General features: G+C 46.1%; 1 protein-coding gene across 1 annotated transcript in view; it reads right to left on the bottom strand.

The window, feature by feature from the left end:
- Positions 1-660: 660 nt before the first annotated feature.
- Positions 661-22,527, bottom strand: part of LOC122943740 (regulator of G-protein signaling 8-like) — an 81,442-nt gene continuing 59,575 nt past the window's right edge. The window contains exons 4-5 of the mRNA XM_044301729.1: positions 4,266-4,432; positions 661-1,124 (exon numbers count right to left, since the gene is read on the bottom strand). Coding sequence (XP_044157664.1) covers positions 942-1,124; positions 4,266-4,432 — 350 coding nt within the window. The 3' untranslated portion in view covers positions 661-941. The remainder of the gene's footprint in view (positions 1,125-4,265; positions 4,433-22,527) is intronic.

Genomic DNA, 22,527 nt, shown 5'->3' with positions numbered 1-22,527 from the left:
CATGCATAGTTTTCATGTTGTAAATTAGGTCTATCGGTAGCACTGTGTAACTTATTATCCCTTATTTGAATAATAGGGGTTATTGCAGAATTGGCATGGCGGAGGACATGGCACACAACATGGCTGCACAAAGCATGGCAACCCTCCCCTTAAATATTGCAGAACTGTGTACAAATTGACTTCTCAAAGATTCTATAAATTACTTGTGCAGTCTTATTCCTTGGAGATCACACTCATAAAATGAATGAATTCCTAATATAAACACGTCAATCCACTTAAGCTAATGAATGGCCTGAAGGGAAAGCCTAATTAATTGACCTCCATGTGAAAAACCATCACTTGCACTGATGTAAAATTCTTAGACATATATGTCAATTTCCCAACTCTTCACTTTTTCTGAGGAGCCAGCATTTCCTCAGAATGTGAGGCTCCATTTTTTATACTGAAAGACACCTTTTTCAAGCCTAATTTCCATCAGCCCTATTTGATTTGTCCATTAAAGTCTATTCCAACAAGACATTATAATTGAATGGGAGGAATAGGAATGTACTCTTTACAGATATACATATTGACCTGTTGAAAACAGATTTAGACATTTTGCTACAGTAATCAGAGTATACAAACTGAGAACATATTCAGTGTGGTGGATGTAGGACCTTTCCTTCTTTTGTTCTGATCTGCCCTTCTTTGTAGTTACTTGATCTTCTCGCCATCTTCTTCTTTGTTTGTTAGACCTTTTCTTCTAAACATCCACACTAAACTTAAGGATAACCAGATGATGATGATGATGAAGAAGATGAGACTTGTCGAATTGGCAGTGAAGATGCTGTATTGTCTCAAGCAGTCAAAACTGAATCTTCTTAGTCTTCTTGGCCATAGTGCAAGACGGTCCTTCTCGGGATGGTCAAGTGTCAACTGTGTCTCTGCAGTCGCTCATTCGACTAACAAGGGCTCTTCTGAGTGCAGCTAAGCAGGTCATTATAGATTTGTGAGCGTAGAAACCTTGGGTAGGAATCCCTTTCCATTAGGCTGCGCACTCTCAGTTGGGCAAGGTCGAAACAAGACGATGTTGGGTGCAGAAGGTTTCGTTTGGTCAATTCTCGAGTTGGGTAATCAATGTTAACCTTTTGGACAACAAGGAAACACAAACATATAAGTTTGGCATGATGTGGATTTTATTAAATTTTATTACACATATTTCATTTTCCTCAATATATATTTAATTGTTATTATAAATCCAAAAAGAGATTGCACTGCCTTCACTGTTCTAGGAACATAAAGCATTTGGCACAGGGTCAGGGTCAAACTGGACATAAACCCTGGTGGGCCGATGCCTAGGAGGCTGCCCCAAGCCCTCCTTACTGCCACTGGCCAACTACATAATGATCTGATGCTCTCAGCACCGCGGTAATTAACGCTGGGGGCATCAGGTTCTCATGTACCTGGCTGGCGGCTGCAGATAGCCTCTTGAATTAAATTGTATGGCTGTCATCAGGATGGAGACACAGTTGAATACTGCAGTGGGGCATGGGAGCCATGGCACCATAACTTAGTTAGAGACAACTGAAGATGGACTGAGCAGTATTTATTGATGGCCACCACAGAGGGACAGCTTCTGGGGCAGCATCTAGTGCTGCATTATGGTATTTAGTTCAGCTAGGGGGGTATTTGTTCTGCATTATGGTATTGCTGACCCTGCAGCCCTGTGTTAGCCCCATATACTTGTGTTAGCACTGCCTACTTTGTGTTGATAGAAGGCGCGTTGACTCGCCTTCTATCAAGTTGCACACGCCTACAACATGGAGGCCACTTTATTTTATTTTTTCCAGGGCCACTTTAAGTTTCCATGAAGTAGAGGAAACCTGTGACACTCAAATAATAAATGTCCTTTATTCAGCAATCCATAAAATCAGCAAGGATGGAAGGAATGTGTACACTCAGGTAATGGCCGTTTCACATGATCAAACTCTTGCTCAGGTCCTGTGGAAGCTTGGGATCACGCCAAACGTCCGTCGCCTGAGTCTACACATTCCTCCCAGTTATGCTGATTTTATGGCTTGCTTATTATTTGGTAAATGATGCATGTTTCTTCTGCTTCATGGAACGATTAAAGGGGTTCTCTCACTTCATGTGTGGCCACATAGCGTTGACATTTTCTGCATTTACATCACTCGAGTGTAGTAACAGCCAGATAATTATATAAGGAATCTATAATTGGTTTTACAGAAACTGATGACATAATAATAGTTAAAGAAGTTGTCTCACTTCAGTAAGTGGCATTTATCATGTAGAGAAAGTTAATACAAGCCACTTACTAATGTATTGTGATTATCCATATTGCTTCCTTTGCTGGCTGGATACATTTTTCCATCACATTATACACTGGTTACAGACCACCCTGCAATCCATCAGTGGTGGTCGTGCTTGAACAATTTAGGAAAAAGCACTAGTCTATGTGCGCTCCAATGGTCCCGGCTGACAATTTTTCCTATAGTGTGAAAGCACGACCACCACTGATGGATTGCAGGGTGGTCTGTAACCATGGAAACGAGCAGTGTATAATGTGATGACAAAATTAATCCAGCCAGCAAAGGAAGCAATATGGATAATAATAATACATTAGTAAGTGGCTTGTATTAACTTTCTCTACATCAAAAATGCCACTTACTGAAGGGAGACAACCCCTTTAACTATTATTATGTCATCAGTTTCTGTAGAACCAATTATAGATTCTTATATAATTATCTGGCTGTTACTACACTCGAGTGATGTAAATGCAGGAAATGTCAGCGCTATGTGGCCACACCTGAAGGTGGAAGAAGGATTTGAGGCTGGTGCTTTATACCAGCCATGGTTCTGAAACAGTATCACTAATGCTCATGCTCTAATCTATGAAGTAGGGACTTCAGAATACTCATCATTACTTAAAGGGCCAGCGAATAGTAAATCAGTAGTTTATAAAAGTGCAGATTGTTAAGCAAGCAGCTGAATATTTTGGGATATTCTCAGAGCTAGCCGGTAGTGTTGAGCAAAGTTGCTGAACTGGACTTTGTACTGAATTTCAGGAAAAATTTGATTAGCTGCAAAGCCAAATTTCCTTGGTGGTAACGAATCAAGTTTCCCTTAGAATGGTGGTAAAAAAAATAACTAATCTATTTGTGCATGAAGAGCCTGCAGCATTCATCTTGATTGAACATAGCGTTGCGAAATCTAGCAGCGCGGTGATGTGTGACGTCACCATGCCGGCCGGCGTTCACGCAGTGTCTTTAATCAAGATGGCCACGGTGGGCTCTTTACGATCAAATGGATAAGGTGAGTATTTTTTATTTTTTTAAACTGATTAACCACTGAAAGTCCTTATTTTTAATCTCAGAGATGAACGCGGCATCTGACGGGTTTAATGATGGAGGGCGGTGCAATCACCGCTCCCTGTCATTGTGTCCGCTACATACAAAGAAATGCGCTTCGTGACAAAGTAATTAGTCAGGAAGCGAATGTCTTTCTGCGAAATCCCTGTTAGTGTCATATGAGGGTGAAATCTTAGCTTTAGTTGAAAATGAATGGCTTATGATTCATGAGAGTTAATTTAAATGACCTACTCGGTGCCTGAATCACCATTGTGTTCTAGATGGAATACGCTTAAGGGAATGTAATGACCTTATGACAAGAAAATGTTGCTCAGTGGTTATTTTTAAAATCACCAGCCGTTTCACTGAATTATTCCAAAGGGTTGCGTTCTATATTACGTCTTCATTCAAATATATTTATGGTGTTCCTGTGAAATACCAGGGTATGACAAGACAAAAGTAGTACTTGATTATTGCAGAGCAAGGATAGTAAATAGGAGGCACATTATTAGGACTGGTGTTTTAGATGCTGGTCTTAATAAAGCCCCATAGCTGGTGGAGGATTCGCCGAAGTTATGAAGAGGCATCCAGTGCATCCAGTTCTAAATGTAAGACAGCTTCCGAGGTGTCTTACATTTAGACCTTTTTCTATTCCTAAAAGCAGGAGTAGAAAATAGTCAATGAGACGTCCACAATTTTAGACCTGGCGTGAGCGCGGCGAAGTCGCAGATAGTAGCACAATTAACCGATGCACCTCTATCTGCACCTGAAATTCGCCAAATTTAGGCATATTTCAGTGTAGTAAATGATCCTCTAGGTTTTTGAGAGCACAAACCTTTATGGACCTTCATAAATCTAATAGTAGTAGGAGAGAACATGGAATCGTTGAAGGTAATTATTTAGGTTATCTCAGCTTACCTCTCTGGGAGCTTGAACATCAATGTAATCCTGGAAAATACGACGAGCTTTCGCAGGTAGTTTGTTCACTGAGCGGGTCTTTCTGTAGTCCTCACAGGCCATCCAGAACTCAAGGTTTTCCTCACTGAATTCGGTCTGTAGGAAGGCACGAAACGCAGAGCGACCATCTAGAGAATAAATCCCATAATTAGCCACCCATGTCAATGCTTTAAATGTTATTATTTATCAAACCAAAAAGCCATTTCCATCTACCCTAATCTATTCGCCAGAACACAAATAGCACAAGAAAACCTCTCATCTGGTGGACTAAGTACATCAATGGCTTACATGGATATCTCATTGATTTTAGTCGAAACTGTACAATATTGGGCGGTGTTGTGAGGCAATTGAGCAATTTCCTCCAGATTCCCAATGAATAGTGATCACTTGAGACAACTAGTTCACAGAGACCTAGCAGATCTTTATATCACTGAAAGCCTGTTGGTTGAATACTTTACCTCAACGGTGCCCAACCTGCGGCCTTACAGCTGTTGCAAAACTACAACTTCCTTCATCCCTGGACAGCCTACATCTATCATGGCATGCCAGGAGTTGTAGTTTTGCAACAGCTGGAGGGCCTCAGGTTGAGCATTCCTGCTTTAACTCATACTTTCCAACTCTCCTAAAATGGCCAGGAGGCTCATGGAAAAAAGAGGAGACCTCTCAGATTCCCAGAAGCAAATCTCTTAGGTGCTACAGGAGCCTCCCAAAAAGAAGTCCTCAGCCCTCAGTGTACTTTTTCTGTTTGTAGTGCCAGGACGCTGCAACTTGAGACTTGGCCAAATGCACACTTAATGGGGTGACAAGTGTGCTGTGAAAAGACCCAGTTCGGACTAGAAGGATTTAAGTAAAAGGGGACTTCCATACGAAAATTCAGCAGCGCACTACACTTCCATACCTTCTCGCTGGCCATTTATGAAAGCTGGTAAATATATTTTAACTGCATTTAAAAAGTTAATTTATATCATTTGATGGATGACCCCGTAACCGTACAGAAACGGGAACTGAAAATTATGTCAGTAACCTAGCGGCTATTTTCCAATAGATCTTAGATACCAGTGATTTGCATACTGGAATATGCAAAAGATGGAGATCATGGGTTCTCTCCTACCCTGAGCCCTGCTAGAGAAAAAATGCATACATGTCCTTAGTAGGATTGAGCGAACCCGAACTGTAAAGTTCGGGTTCGTACCGAACTTTAGGATTTTTGGACCCCGGACCCGAACATTTCTGTAAAAGTTTGGGTTCGAGTTCGGTGTTCGGCCATTTAATGGTGCTTTTTGAAAGGCTGCAGAGCAGCCAATCAACAAGAGTTTGACTCATGTGCCCTTAAAAGCCATCACAGCCAAGCCTACTAATTGGCATGGCTGTGATTGGCCACTGCATCATGTGATCCAGCCTCTATATAAGCTGGAGTCACGTAGTGCCTCACATCACTCTGCTCTTACTAGAGTAGGTATAGGATGCTGCTGCTGTGAGGGAGAGAATAGGAAATAATCTGTTATCAGAACTTGTTGTTAACTCTGCGATCTACAGCGATTTTGTTTTGTGGGTGCAGTGCAACATTTTTTTACCCTGCCCTGAGCCAAGTGACACAGGAAAATAAGTTTTGTTCTGTCTGTTAGTTAGGTGGGCGTCAGCGGCCATTTTGTGCAAGTTCAGTGCACTAGCACTGCATATGTGCCAGGGACAATAATTTAACCCTGTTCTTTTAGTTCAGTGGGCAACATATACCCATTTTTTAAGTGCACCTGCACAGCATATGTGCCAGGGGATGGGAAAATAATATAGGGAATCCATCTGTGAGTTCAGGGACCCAGGGGGTCACATGTTCACATTTTTTTCTGTAAAGTACAATCTAAATAAATCCATCTGTTAGATTCTGTGGGGAAATTTATTTATTTTTTTTGCTAAAATGTACATTTGCACTGCATTTGTGATAGTCAAAGAAAATCAGTTAAATCCATCTGTTTAATTGTGGGTGAAAAATTCATATTTCTTTCCATAAAGTACCTTTGCGGCCTTTGATGCATTTGTGACAGTCTAATACAAGAGTTAAATACCGCTGATATATTCTGGTTTTAAAAAAACACATATTTTGTCCCAGATACTACATTTGGGGCCTTTGCTACATTTGTGACAGTTCAATAAAAGCGTTAAATACCGCTGTTATATTCTGGTTTTCAAAAAATACCCATTTTGTGCAAGACACTATCTTTGGGGCCTTTGCTACATTTGTGAAAGTCCAATACAAGCATTAAATACCACTGTTATATTCTGTTTTTTTTTTTAAAACACCCATTTTGTCCTAGATACTACATTTGGGGCCTTTGCTGCATTTGTCACAGTCCAATACAACCAGTCAATACTGCTTTTACATTGTTGGTTGACCTCAAGAAATGTTTCCTCTTTATGACACCAGCACTGCCTTACTGTCAGTGAACGTAATTGTTGACTATTGGCGGTTACATTGTGACCTGACATAAACCATCTGTTAGTTTGGTGGGTAAACGCAAAGAATGAGGAGAGCTTCAAATAAGGGACGTGGCCCCGGTCGTGGTGCTGCTGGTGAAGCTCCTGTTGCAGGGAGAGGACGTGGTCGATCTGTGCCATGCTACACACATAAGTGAAACCCCTTCCTCAGGTGCGAGTAGGCGACAGAACCTTCAGCGGTATTTGGAAAGGCCGAATGCGGCTCTACGAATGGTGAGGCCAGAACAAGTACAGGCGATAGTAGATTGGGTTGCTGACCGTGCCTCCATTTCCTTCACATTGTCTCCCACCCAGTCTCCTGCTGAAAGATCAGAGTTGGAACCTGCAGGCAATGGCCATCAGTCTTTCACCTCAACCCCATGCAAATCAGCCAAGCAGTCTGACCCCCAAGTCATGCAGCAGTCTCTTCTGCTTTTTGATGACTCTGTTAGCAGGGTTTCCCAGGGCCATCCACCTATCCCTGCCCCAGAAGTGGAAGAGATTGAGTGCACTGATGCCCAACCACTTATGTTTCAGGATGAGTACATGGGAGGACCATCGCAGCACGTCTCGGATGATGACGAAACACAGGTGCCAACTGCTGGGGCTTTCTGCAGTCTGCAGACCGACAAGGAAGGCAGGGGTGAAGACTGGGTGGAAGATGATGTGGAGGATGATGAGGTACTAGACCCCACATGGAATCAAGGTCATGCGAGTGATGTGTGCAGTTTGGAGAAAGAGGCGGTGGTCGCACAGAGCCACCAGCACAGCAAAAGAGGGAGCAGGGTGCAAAAGCGTCTGTTACATTCTCGGGTGACATTTTACCATTTTTGCCGTATACAAACCCCTGCTCTGCATAGGTGACAGGGACAGAATTTTTTTTAAATGGTCTGTTCCATTGGTGGGTGACATTAACCCATTTTGCCAATGAAAAACCCCTGCTCTGCATAGGTGACACGGACTTTCAAAAATTCATCTTTAATTGATGCGCGCCCCCTCCTTTCATTCGATCCTTCCGCTTTAACAACTTGTCGCACATTTCAGCTCAATCATATTGCAGCCATTGACCTCCCTTGGATGTGGTCTCTCTTTCTCACGCTCCCTTTCCCGGCGTGGAACCCGTGATTCCCCGTTACCCATGATCACCATGATAGGCGCATAAAAGAACATCGAAAGTTAATAGAGAAGATATCCAATTGGATTGTGGACGTCACAGGGATGTGCGATCGGGCAGAAGTTATCTAGAGTCAACAAAGCGGCAGCAGGGCCTCTCCTGCCTAATGTTTCCAAATCCAAAATACCCCAGTGACATTCATTGTATTTTTTTATTAATCATTCCAATAACAGGGCATCTTAAGAGTCCTGTATTGTTATTTATCGTCACTACCTCCCCGAGTCGGGAGTGGGTAATTGCCGCGCGCCCTCTCCTTTACTTGGATGCTTCTGCTTCAATAATTTGTCCCACAGTTCGATCACATTTCATTTCATCCATTGACCTCCCTTGGAGGTGTTATCCTGTTCTCAGGCTCCCTCTCCGGCCTGGAACCCTGATTCCCCGTTACTCGTGATCACCATGGTAGGCGCATAAAAGAACATCGAAAGTTGATAGGGAAGATATCCAATTGGATCAAGGCCGTCACTGGGACGTGCGACATGGTGGAGCAGTATGTGTGCACATGCCTACACGTACTGACTGATTGGTCTGCCCCCTTCAACTTCTGGGTCTCCAAATTGGGCACATGGCCTGAGCTTGCCCTTTACTCCTTGGAGCTGCTGGCCTGCCCTGCAGCTAGTGTATTGTCTGAACATTTGTTTATCACGGCAGGAGGGGGTTATCACAGATAAGTGCAGCCGTCTGTGGCTGCTCACGTTCATTAAAAAGAACCAGGCAGGGATCCCACAGGACTTGTCCGTACCTTGTGCAGAATAGACATGTATACCGACCTCACCCAGCTATTGTTGTACTCCAGCGCACTTTCTCTTTGTTTTATTTTTTATATTTCCCAATGTTTTGGGGTCTACCCAAATTTGAACAAAAAAAATAATATAATAAAATAAAATAAAAAACAAAAACCAGTGTTGGCTACCTCCTCCTCCTCCTTCTTTCACCTACACCGCCATATCCACCTTCTCCTCCTAGATCAAGATTATTATTTTATATTTTTATGTATTTTATGTTATTTTCCTATCCACATTTGTTTGCAGAGCACTTGCCATGCTCTTAACCCCATTTTGCTGCCTTTTGCAGCCCTCTAGCCCTTTCCATTACTTTTTTGGAGGCATTTTAGTGCTCCAAACGTCGGGTCCCCATTGACTTCAATGGGGTTTGGGTTCGGGGTCAAGTTCGGGTCCCGAACTTAAACTTTTTTTCTGAAGTTCGGCTGAACCCGTCGAACCCGAACATCCAGGTGTCCGCTCAACTGTAGTCCTTAGGACAGGCCATCTTATCTGCAAGAGTCTGACACCTTGCACCCCTGTCATTCAGCTGTTCTGCAGTAGCTTCAACTCCTGAAGTTGCCACTAGGACTACATAGCTCCGTCCATTGTTTAGTGGACACAACTGGCAACTGTAGTACTAGTCTCATTGAAGTGAATGGAAACATCATTGCAGTCAGGGGCCTAGCTAAAGGCTCATGGACCCTGGTGCAAGAGTTCAGCTTGGGCCCCCCTTCTCTCAGTGCTTTGTGGCCAGGGGTAGAGGAGCACATAGCCTTCGTGCTGCCTAAGGCAAAAATTAAAACCACACCCCCACATGCTAAATTCTTAACCTAACCCCTTCCCTCCAGCCAGAGGTGTAACTCCACCAGCATGCACTTTCCATAATACCGGTGTCTTCTTATGCGGCTCAAGGGTCTTTGGGCTCCATCAGGCTCCTGGGCCCGCTAGTAACTGCTACCTCTGCACCCCTATAGCTATGCCCCTGAGTTACAAGCCCTGTCCACTGCACAATGGACAATACTGTGCATTTCCAGCTGCGACTTCAGCATCGGAACTACTCTGAAACAGGTGATCAGATGAGGTGCAGAGTGTCAGATCCCCTCCAATTAGATATTGATGGCCTTTCCTAAGGAGTGGACAACCCCTTTCAGCTCATCTAAATGATTAACTAGAACTTTAGGATTCCTCATGAAGACACTGCTTAAAGGATGTATAAATATATTTTTATGTATTCTAGGTCACAAAACTTGGCAAAAGGCAGTAGAGGATGTAGAATTGCAGAAACTTTTTGGCTCAAGGATTGTCTTTCACACATCAGTCCTGGAAGAAGGAGAATACAGAGGAATACATTTACAAGATGGTGGAGGATATAGGGAGGGGTGATGGGATGCAATCTCTCCTCAGATATTCAGAAGAGTTGTTTTGTGGCATTTATAATGGTTTTCAACTATGAACTGCAGTGAATCTGTAAAATAATTATGTCCCATCCTCTGAGGACGTGTCTGAGGGCGTGTGTGTTTGATGTGTGTATGTGTCTTAGTCTGTGTATATAAATGGTAGATACAGTATGTGCAAGCATGATACAAGTGTAGACCTGACCTGGATCTCTGGACAGGATAACCTACACCTGGCCCTGACTTTGGATGCCAGTTGAATGAGTATATGTCTGATCCTGGGTGTCTGAACCAGCATACACCATCTGTGTGTGTTAACCTAAGCTTGATACTAACGGTACCTGCACACAGCACAGATTTGTGGGCAGAAAATCCACCCCAAAACTGCACAAAAAAAAATGTTTTGGCTTGTTGTTTGCACGGTTTTCATGCAGTTTTTGGCTCAGATTTGATGCATTTTGTAGCAGATCTCACCATTTGATTGAGAAGGGTAATATCCACGCAATAAAAAGAAAGAAACAATAATAGACATGCTGTGGAATTCAAAATGCACACAGCAGGTCAACTTCCGCACCTAAGAAAAAAGCTAAGTGTATATGATATATTTGGGGCGTTTGGGTCGGTTGCCCCAGGCCCGGCATCGCTGGGGGGCCCAACGCCAACCCAAACGCCCAAAAACTACGGCAGGGCACGGGAGCGCATAGTTCCCTGCCCCGCCGCCATCCGCCGATCACCGCCATAGGCTTTAGGCTTAGTAGGCCTGAAGCCTATGCGGTAGTAAAATTCCGGCACAGGCAGGCGTGATGACGTCATCGCGCCGCGCCTCTGCCCGGACGCAGCACACTGACTGTGCACACTGACTGAGCGCCGACTGGGACACCGGTAAGTATTAGCTTTTATTTATTTTAATTTTTTGTGTGCCAACTTTGGGGGGCATTAGTGGGGGGCACAGGAGAATATCACTGAAGGGACAGTGGGGGGAAAACTACTATGTGGGGGCAAATTACTAGTGTGGGGGAAATTAGTAATCTGGGGGCAGTGTGGGGGACAATTAATACTGTGGGGGCAAATTACTACCATGTGGGGAATTAATACTGTGGGGGGCAAATTATTTAATTGGGGGCAGTGTGGGGGGTTATTACTTCTCTTAGTGTGGAGAAATTAATACTGTGGGGGGAAAATTACTTAATGGATGGCAGTGTCGGGGCAAATTATCTTATCGTGGGCAGTGTGGGGTGTTATTACTTCATGGGGGCAGTGGGGGGCAAATTACTTAATAAAGGGCAGTGTGGAGGCAAATTACTTAATGGATGGCAGTGTGGGGGCAAATTACTATATGGATGGCAGTGTTGGGGCAAATTACTTAATGAAGGGCAGTGTGGGGGCAAATTACTTAATAATGGGCAGTGTGGGGGCAAATTACTAAATGGACGGCAGTGTCGGGGCAAATTACTTAATAGATGGCAGTGTCAGGGCAAATTATCTAATGGGGGAAGTGTGTGGGGTTATTAATTGATGGGGGCAGTGTGGGGGGCAAATTACTTTCTGGGAGGAATTACTACGTGTTTAAGAAATTACTGTATGGGGGCAGTGCAGGGGAAATGACTATATGGGGACAGTGTGGTGGAAATTACTATATGGGGGCAGTGTGGGAGAAATTACTATATGGGGCAGTGTGGGAGAAATTACTATATGGGGAAGTGTGGGGGAAATTACTGTATGGGGGCAGTGTGGGGGAAATTACCATTTGGGGCAGAGTGGGGGAAATTACTATATGGGGCAGTGTGGGGGAAATTACTATGTGGGGGCAGTGTGGGGGAAATTACTATATGGGCAGTGTGGGGGAAATTACTATATGGGGTAGTGTTGGGGAAATTACTATGTGGGGGCAGTGTGGGGAAAATTACTATATGGGGCAGTGTGGGGGAAATTACTATATGGGGTAGTGTTGGGGAAATTACTATATGGGGTAGTGTTGGGGAAATTACTATGTGGGGGCAGTGTGGGGAAAATTACTATATTGGGCAGTGTGGGGGAAATTACTATATGGGGCAGTGTGGGGGAAATTACTATGTGGGGGCAGTGTGGGGAAAATTACTATATGGGGCAGTGTGGGGGAAATTACTATGTGGGGCAGTGTGGGGGAAATTACTATATGGGGCAGTGTGGGGAAAATTACTATATGGGGCAGTGTGGGGGAAATTACTATATGGGGCAGTGTGGGGGAAATTACTACATGGGGCAGTGTGGGGGAAATTACTATGTGGGGCAGTGTGGGGAAAATTACTATATGGGGCAGTGTGGGGGAAATTACTATATGGGGCAGTGTGGGGGAAATTACTACATGGGGCAGTGTGGGGGAAATTACTACATGGGGCAGTGTGGGGGAAATTCCCTATCCAGGCATTATTACCTGGAGCACAATATAGGGTGTTATTATTACTGGGGGAACTCTAGGGGACATTATAATTGCTGTAGACACTATAGGGACCTTTGGGGTAATTTATCAAACTAGTGTAAAGTAGAACTGGGTTAGTTGCCCATAGCAACAGATTCCACCTTTCATTTTTGACAGCTCCTTTGGAAAATGAAAGGTGGAATCTGATTGGTTTCTATTGGCACCTAAGCCAGTTGTACTTTACACCAGTTTGACAAATGACCGCAGTTATGAGAAATCTAACGTGTCTGTGTAACAAACTCTGTAAAGACAAGATGCGGCTGAAAGAATTTGTCATGGCGGTCTGGGTCAAACGGAGGAGAAGAGGAAAGAGAAGGTCTACATGACAGGAGATGTCACTGGATGTAAGAGGTATGTGATGTATTCCCCTATATGTAGAGCTGGCTCACCACTGTGACCTGCGTCTCATCTTCTCCTCCAAGTCTTTTTTTATCATAATCGTATGTATTTTAAATTTGGCAACTAAAATTGTAATTTGTCACCTGCAGTCCTATGTAACAGCCCAGATAACAGTGATAGCTTTCTGTGTACAGATAATGTAGTAGATGTTCCATGCAGTCCTATGTAACACCCCACATAACACAATAGTTCACTGTGTTATGTGGGGTGTTACATAGGACTGCAGGTAACATCTATCAAATCTGTACTCAGAGAGTTATGAGATGATGGGGGTCTGAGTCCTGGCACCCCCACCAATCAGCTGTTTGAGGAGACCGCAATGTTCCAGTGAGCGCCGCAGCCTCTTTGCTCCTTACCAAGCACAGTGCTGTCCTATTTGATAGCACTGCGCTTGGTTTTACAGCACAGACCCAATCACAAAATACATGCAATAAAAATATTGTTAGGTTTTTTATCTATATTACATTTTCCTCTATAGGTAGTGCCCTTTGAAGTTTACTATGTGTCAGGAATTCTGGATCACCGTCTTGAGTGTCAAGCTTGGGTTCCCTGGGCCTACCACAGGAAAATATTCTTAGGGTGCAACCCCTATATCATCAATAAAGCCTTGAATCAGAGAAAGCCTAGTGGTGAGTGGCTCCAAAGGCAGATTCAAATGTTTCTTTCTCCTAGATCTGTGGGGCCTATCATGGCATCAGAGCTTGGGCCCACTGGAGGATCTCTTGGTATTCCGGTGGGCCAGTCCAATGCTGTGCTCAGTGGCTTTTTTGCTTCCTTCCTCCTTTCAGTGCCGACATAATGATCTCATATAGAAACCTTTAAATAGTGTCTGTATTACAGCTGGAAACCCGACCCAAACATGAGTTTAATGACCCATTAGAGATCTATGATGCTGTAAGTTTAGATCATAAGACCCACAGTTCTGATGGAATTTGCAGCCTAATACAGACCCCAATATATGCCCTTTCGAAGAAGTCTTAGGCATTTCACAACTCCCTACAATCTCTTAGTTGTAAGGATCCACATTATGGAGATGCTAGAAGACCACTGGGTCTCACTGTACCTCTGTATGTCAGCAATGTAATATTCATACTGTACATGAAAATAGAAATAAATCACTAACTAAAATTGTTGCATGTGTAGGATTCCAGTGGGGGTACTACCATTTATACACCTAGCTACTGTCTCTAATGGCTAGCAGAGAATGTCATCTGTGTACTTAATTCCAGGTTCTCTGATACTCTGCCTTAACAATATTGTTATGCAAGTGTTATTGCATATAATGTGCCTGGTGTCTAGCAGGTGGCAGTTTACCTCGGATAGAGTATATTTAGATAGAATGGAACTTACCAGTCCATTCTTCCCCTTTTGGACAGAAGTGGACTAGTCCTGTTTCCAACCAATGGAGGGGTTGCAGGAAGCTGGGGAGTTGAGTTTCGGAGTGCAAAGAGACCAGACATGGCACAGTGAGGGGAGCTTTAACTTTACCAAGTCTGGACTCTACTTTCTCCACCAACTACAACTTTATTTGTTTTTACGGAGCCTAAACCCAGGGACCGACTGTATCCAGGTAGGAGCACTGTGACACAAACTATTAGGTCCACAACATACCAATCGGAATTCCCTAACACTGAGACCGCAATCACCCCTTGGGGCTTCACATGTCCCAACTGGACACCATAGTACAGAAATATTTCCCTCTGCTATATGGCTGTATATACAACGTGCCTTTGGTGCCACAGTAGTAAAAACCAAAGGGACTCTGTATGCCTGGGCAGACTCTGTGTACACAGTTATGCAATGCTCATGAGGCCTTAGGGTAATGCAGTAGACTTGTTGGAAATAATAATATACAGTAAATTGGAAGATGTAACATTGACACAAGGAGCTATGTCAAACAACTCATGGAAATACACAGTATAAATATATTATATAAACTGATAAAAAAAATATGCTTAATTCCATATTAAATGCAGCCCAAGGGTGTTATTCAATTTGTAATGCCAGCTTAAAGGGGTGACTCACCATTAAATGTTATTTTAATTTCATTCTGCATGAAAATCTAGTTACTTTTATGATTTACATTCTGTTCCAAAAATGTTCCAGTTGTTAGATATTCTCTTTACTTCATTATAATGGTGCCCCCTGTTTTTTTACCTGTACTGTAATGTGCATGACCACCTACTGAGGGGGTCGCACATGCTCAGTTTAATCTGTCAGCTGCCACCAGACTTATCTATTGTTAGAAGCTGTGACAGTTACACGGAGAGAGCTGCAGAAGAAAAGACAGGCTCCCTAAATAAGGACATTTCCCCTGAGAAAGGAAATTACCAGTGTATTGTCGAGTCGTTCCTCCTACCTATACCACATTTTGCCCCAATAAAACACAACAACTTAAGTGGGTTTTATGGGCCTCAGCAGCCATTTTATAACATAAATAACATAAATAACTTAAATAACAATCTACCCAAGGCCTTCTCACTTAAAGGCCCGCCCCAGAACCTTACCAAAAACGCCTAAATCCTGAGTACCAGATATAACGGGGAGTGTCCTTGGAGCCCCGTAACCCGACGGGTAACTGCCCCGCCCCTCATTCAAATTACCTCTAGCCGATAAAACGCCAGCTCAGAGGCAGAACACCGTAACCATGGGCAACAACGTTGGCAGATACCCGCCATACCACACTCCAGAATCCAATACCTGGGGAGTACAGAGCACATTTGGCTCCCTTCCCACCCCGCCAGAGCCACCATAACCACCAACTCCAAGGACCCTCCACCGCTGCCTTGGCCGCTATAACAAAAGACCATATTCTACCATGGCCAAACTGAAATCCACCCCTTCCATGACCAACCAAACCCCCGCCTTACGTGGCACATACTCACCTTCAGTGCACCTTGCAGCCTTAGGGTGGGTGGGGGCTGCTGCACTTCTGCTGTCCCCTCAATATGGCCCCTTTCCCGCCCTTGGTCCCCCTTTATAAAAACGACACCCCTCCCCTAAATCACCGCCCCCTCCTGCCTGAACATTAACCCCTTCCCATACCACATTCTTATTTTACTCCCTCCAAACTTAGTCATGCCAGGCCTTCCCCCAGGCTTTCAGCCCTAGGTCCGGCCTGTACTTGACTAGTGTGTTGTCGAGTCGCTCCTCCTACATATACCACATTTTTCCCCAGTAAAACACAACTTAAGTGGGTTTTATGAGCCACAGCTGCCATTTTATTATTAAACATAAATAACATAAATAACTTAAATAACAATCTACCCAAGGCCTTCCCACTTGAAGGCCCGCCCCAGAACCTTACCAAAAACACCTAAATCCTGAGTACCAGATATAACGGGGAGGGTCCTTGGAGCCCCGTAAACCCGACGGGTAACTGCCCCGCCCTCATTCAAATTACCTCTAGCCGATAAAACGCCAGCTTAGAGGCAGAACACCGTAACCATGGGCAACAATGTTGACAGATACCCGCCATTCCACACTCCAGAATCCAATACCTGGGGAGTACAGAGCACGTTTGGCTCCCTTCCCACCACGCCAGAGCCACCATAACCACCAACTCCAAGGACCCTCCACTGCCGCCTTGGCCGCTATAACAAAAGACCATATTCTGCCTGGCCAAACTGAAATCCACCCCTTCCATGACCAACCAAACCCCGCCTTCCGTGGCACATACCCACCTTCAGTGCGCCTTGCAGCCTTAGGATGGGTGGGGGCTGCTGCACTTCTGCTCTCCCCTCAATATGGCTCCTTTCCCGCCCTTGGTCCCCCTTTATAAAAACTACACCCCTCCCCTAAATCACCGCCCCCTCCTGACCGAACATTAACCCCTTCCCATACCACATTCTCATTTTACTCCCTCCAAACTTAGTCATGCCAGGCCTTCCCCCAGGCTTTTAGCCCTAGGTCCGGCCTATACTTGACTAGTGTATTGTCGAGTCATTCCTCCTACCTATACGCCATTTTGCCCCAATAAAACACAACAACTTAAGTGGATTTTTTTGGCCACAGCAGCCATTTTTTTTATTAAACATAAATAACTTAAATAACAATCTACCCAAGGCCTTGCCACCTAAAGGCCCGCCCCTGGACCTTACCAAAAACACCTAAATCCTGAGTACCAGATATCACGGGGAGGGTCCTTGGATCCCCGTAAACCCGACGGGTAACTGCCCCGCCCCTCATTCAAATTACCTCTAGCCAATAAAACGCCAGCTCAGAGGCAGAACGCAGTAACCATGGGCAACAACGTGGGCAGATACCCGCCATACCACACTCCAGAATCCAATACCTGGGGAGTCCAGAGCCACCTTTGGCTCCCTCCCCACCATGCCAGAGCCACCATAACCATCAACTCCAAGGACCCCCCACCGCCCACAACCCACGGGGGGGTTAACCTCAACCCCTTGCATCCCGCCACACCTGCAAAGCCAACTTAACCCCGTCCTGTAACCCTGAGCACAACAAATCAATGCCCACTGCATTCAGGTGCACCCCGTCACTTCTCCAAAACGCCCCCTTCCCCTTTTTCGAGCTCCCTGTGCCACACAACAACACCGCCATTCCTTACTACAAAATTACCCACCGCCCTATTAACTTTTATCCTCACCTTGTTCAGCCTCTCCACCGACCTGGCCTCCCTCCATTGCTTTCTCGGCACAATGTCAGACCAGACCGTAACTACCTTTGGAAACTGAGCCCAAAGTAAAACTTAATATCTTTCATGAGTTCCCGAAAAGGGCGCACCCCCAAATCATTGCCCCCCTTATGCAACACCAAGACCCCAGGAGGAGCATCTAACCGCACAAACCTGTGGAACTCCAGTAGCACCGGACTCCACAGCATGCCTCTCATTCTCAACCACCTAATTACTGCCACTTCTCTCGAAAAACTCAATTGTCTTCCATCCGGTCTGACCGCTGCCCGCAACGCCCCCCAGAACAAGTATGAGTGGCCCATAATCCACACCATGCAAGCAGAACCACCTGCAAAAACACAAAACACAAAATCAACAATAGAAGATCCCCCCCAACATGCCTTAGCCCTAGCCAAGGTACCCCTTATAACCACACTGGCTTAACATACGACCGTAACCGAATGGACTCCCATCGACCAATGCAACGAATAACATCATCCCCTAGCCGCCTCTGAGCCACCTCAGTAGCCTCCCTGATAAGAAAAGAATGACTCCCAAATAATGAGGGATGCCTACCCACTTTTTTTAAACAAGCTCGCAAAACGGCTATAAACTGAAAACGAGACAGGAATGACCCATCCTTATGAACCAACAACTAGCCATCTCCACCAATTTCCCGCACCCCAAACTCTCTAAGACACCGTACCGGGCACGCTACCGACCCCTTCACTTGAAACAAAACCACCCGACATCCAGGACCTGACTGATCAGTTTTTGACCTCTTAATACAAAACTCAACCTTATCGTGAAAAAGTCTACATCCTTGGACTAACCAACTCCCCAATTCGCAACGCCCCAAAAAAGGCTAGAGAAAACGCCAAACTAAACAACCTCATCTCTCCTACCAACACACAAACCTGCCCTAACTGTCCAATCGGATCCCCTAATAAAGCAAAGCAGACCGGCCGGCACTGATCCCCCCAGTCGACGGGCTCCTCCAACCTTTTAATGCCTGCAAAACCGAAAACGATTTTGTTGCATCCTGCGTCGCCCAACTCTTACAACCAAACGCCAACCCTGCCATAAACTTATTTATCCTGGATACCAACCACCCCTCCTCCCTGCAGTGACCCACTAACAGCAGCAGCAAAACCCCATAATTCAGCCCTCACCCCTGCAAACGCTGCTTCCATGCACCCCATAACTCCTGTGCCTTCTCGTACGCCTCCCAGGTCCCTGACACCAATGACCCCTTTACCAATTCATCTACCGACCAAATGGCAGATTCCGCAACTCCTGGGGGAAGCCTGTTCATTGCTCGTCCGCCTCCGTTGCCAGCACCCGAAACCGGTCCCACTGAAAACGAGACAAAGCATCCGCAATGGCCCCTACCACACCCAAATTGTCGCAATAGAAACGCACTTTTCTATTTAGGAAAAACTCCCCCCAAATAGCCACCACCACCACCACAATAGGGAAGAGCTACAACACCAGATTCTTCACCCTCATCCCTACATCGCGTCGGCCACTTCCCCACGCACCAGTGACCTTGCAAATATGCCCCAAAACCATACCACCCCGCCGCGTTTGTGAACAAATGGAGATCTGCTGCCATCATAACGTCCGCCATGCAAAATTCAACGCCCATTATACCTCTCCAAAAAGGATGCCCAAACCCTCAAATCATTGCGCAGCTCCCAATTGAGCCACACAAAATGATGAGGAGCCTGGACCCCCGCTGTTGCCCAAGCCAGCCCCATGGGCATAATTCAGCATGCAAAATTAAGGCTTCCCCAATTATGACTGGACCTCAAGCAGCCACATTTTTTTTACGCCCACACGCTGCCGCCACCACACATCGTAAATCCTCCACCTTATCCTCTGGCAGCCTAGACTCCATTGCCACCGTATCGATGACTATCCCTAAAAAACTCAATACAGTAGTAGGGCCCTCCGTTTTCTCTGACACCATGGGAACCCCAAAACGGTGCGCCATAGCCTCAAAGGAGAATAACATAACCGAACAACCATTCAAATCCTGATGAAACAAAAAATCATCCAAATAATGAATAATTGAACCCCAGACGCGACAATTCTCGTTCCCCCCATTCCAAAAATGTACTAAACGTCTCAAAGTAAGCAAACAAAACCGAATAACCCATGGGCAAGCATCGATCAACAAAAAAAAAAACGTCCCAAAAACAACCCAGCAAATGCTGACAATCCGGGTGGACTGGCAAAAGACGAAATGTCGCCTCAATGTCAACCTTAGCCCCCTGCCCATATTCCCTAACCCAATGAACTGCTTCATCGAACGAAGTGTATACCACCGAACACAATTCCGCTGCAATCCCATAATTAACTGAACCCCCTTTCGGAAAAGAAAGGGGATGGATAAGGTAAAATTTATTAGGCTCCCTCTTCGGCACTACACCCAGCGATGACACCCTTAACTCCGGCATCAGCAAGCTCCCAAAGGAGCCCGCGATGCGCCCCAACTCCACTTCCTTCCGCAATTTTTCAGACACCACCCCTGGGAACTCCTTCGCCGACCCCAGATTCTTCACCCCTTGCAAGACCTCCCTCTCCACGAACGGGATACGAAAACCCTCCCTAAAACCTTTTAAAAGAAACTCTGCCGTCTCAGCATTCGGGTACCTACTTAGAAAGGGCACCATCTCGTCCACCCAAATTGGCATCCGCCCCTTTTCCAGCTGCATCCCCTCAACTTTTTCCTTTATGTCCCTTGAAGCACCTCTGTGCTCCATGTTGAAATTTTCACCTGTCCCCATATTTGCATCCCCCCTCATTAAACTAGAAACATAGCCCCTTTTGCGTGGCCACCGTGCGTTCTGATTGTCCAGAAGCCCCGGCGCCCCCTGGAATGGACTGCCCTGTCCTAACCGGAGCCATCACCCGCATCCACAAGCCAATGTCCTTGTGGTCCCAACGTATGCTTGAATGAACCTCCTTCCGCTACCTAAACTGTTCGTCATACCTCAAACACCCCTGGGCCCCATATACACGGTACGCCTCCCCAATCGCATCTAGATAACAGAAAACCGCTGAACAGTTTTCTGGCACCTTCTCCCCAATGACGCTGGCCAGTATCACAAATGCCTGCAACCAATTGGAAAAAGTCAGTGTCATCAGCCGGTACAGCCGCTTATCCTCGTCCTCCTTTTTATCATCCTTCTGAACCCTATCCAGTTTAAACCTATCAAGCGGGAGTAACTGGAATATCTCTACGCACTCCCCTTTCCAAATGTTTTCTTTTACCTCCGGCTTCAAATGGCCCCCATGAGGCCCCTCAAAGCACACATAGACCTCACCCTTCGCTGCGTCGTCCAGGCTCCCCCCTATCATTTTCCTTAGCCCCATCTTTCTCCCTTTCTTTATCAGCCAAACCTTGTGGCACTGCCCCCAGTGACCTGCTAGCTGTGTTTCCAGCCGTGCCAGCCCCAGCCACCTCCGTCACACCCGTCCCACCATTAACAGCTGTTCCAAGCCCCTGTAAACCCCACTATGAAAACGCGACCTTGACGCCGACCCTGCCCCCGCCAACCCCTTTACTAAATCCTGCAATCCCAATAACAACTCCCCCAGACCGCCCTTGACAGACACCACTGGGCCCCCCCCCCCCCAACTACAGGAACCCCCCTCCAAGAAAATAAACTATTAAAAGAGCATCCACAAGTGTCTCACCTAGCTGCATGGATGCTGTGATTCCAGCAGCCAAAACATGAGGTAGTGGTGCTTGACCGGCGCTGATCTCCCCTCCGGGGGTCCTCTGGTCTTTAGCACTGCCTGTGCCCTCTCTTGCTGCTGTTGTCCTCCAAGCCTGCTGTACCGCAGCTTCGCCACCAGGGCCCACCTCTGCCAAGGCTGATGCCGTTTCAAAGCCAGCCACGTGCTGCCCAACTCTAAACTCCAGCACAGGGCCGCCATCTTGACTCCTGGAGGAGCCTGAATAACTCTCCAACACCAGGTACGCTCACCCCCGCCTGGGGGAACTGCCGCTCCTGATTCCTGACTCCCTGCTGGTTGTATCAGAGGAGGAGACGTCCTGCCTCCCCCTCCCCAGGTCCCGCCTAGCATTTGGATTCCTCCCGGCACGCGACCGACGGGCAACCACGCTCCTCCCAAGTCGGAGGGTCCCTGGAGGGGCTCCTGACCCGGCGCCGGACCCGCAGGGTCTCATCAGGATTAAGGCTGCCAGCAAAGGGGGATCTGAAGAACCCGCGTCCACCGACTCCGGCAGCAATCCTTGGATTGATTCCTGCAGCCATTCCGTCCCTCTGCTCACCGCCGCCGCCCGGAGCTGCGCCAGCAGTGCTTCCACTTCGGACATCGTGCTAGGAACAACCACCGCTTGCACAGGTACAGCAGCTGACCGAGGCTGCTGCACTTTTGCTCTCCCCACAATATGGCCCCTTTCCTGCCCTTGATCTCCCTTTATAAAAACTACACCCCTGGCCTAAATCACCGCCCCCTCCTGCCCGAACATTAACCCCTTCCCATACCACATTCTCCAAACTTAGTCATGCCAGGCCTTCCCCCAGGCTTTCAGCCCCAAGTCCGGCCTGTACTTACTCTCTGAGTTGTAGCTAGAAAGGGCTGCCCCTGAAAAGATAAGACCCCTTAGCTGTAGAAAACCAATTACAGCAATGTATGAGAAGATCTCTGGATCCACGTGAGGTACAGGGCTGGTTCTAGCTTTGTTAGAAAGAGATTGTCATATACTATATGGTGTCTGATTTGAATTTTTTACATTAATCATGGCATAACCCCTTCAATTCAAAGACTGGCACCCTTCTCCATTATTTGCTAAACAGAACCTTTCATATCGAAGTGGCAGTGCAATCTGCAGGCAGGAGGTTATATAGCGGAAAGAGCTGAGCAGACTGATATATAGTTTTGTGG

The sequence above is a fragment of the Bufo gargarizans genome, chromosome 7 (genome assembly GCF_014858855.1).
Source record: "Bufo gargarizans isolate SCDJY-AF-19 chromosome 7, ASM1485885v1, whole genome shotgun sequence".
Lineage (NCBI taxonomy): Eukaryota > Metazoa > Chordata > Amphibia > Anura > Bufonidae > Bufo > Bufo gargarizans.
This window is presented reverse-complemented; position numbering and strand designations above follow the sequence as displayed.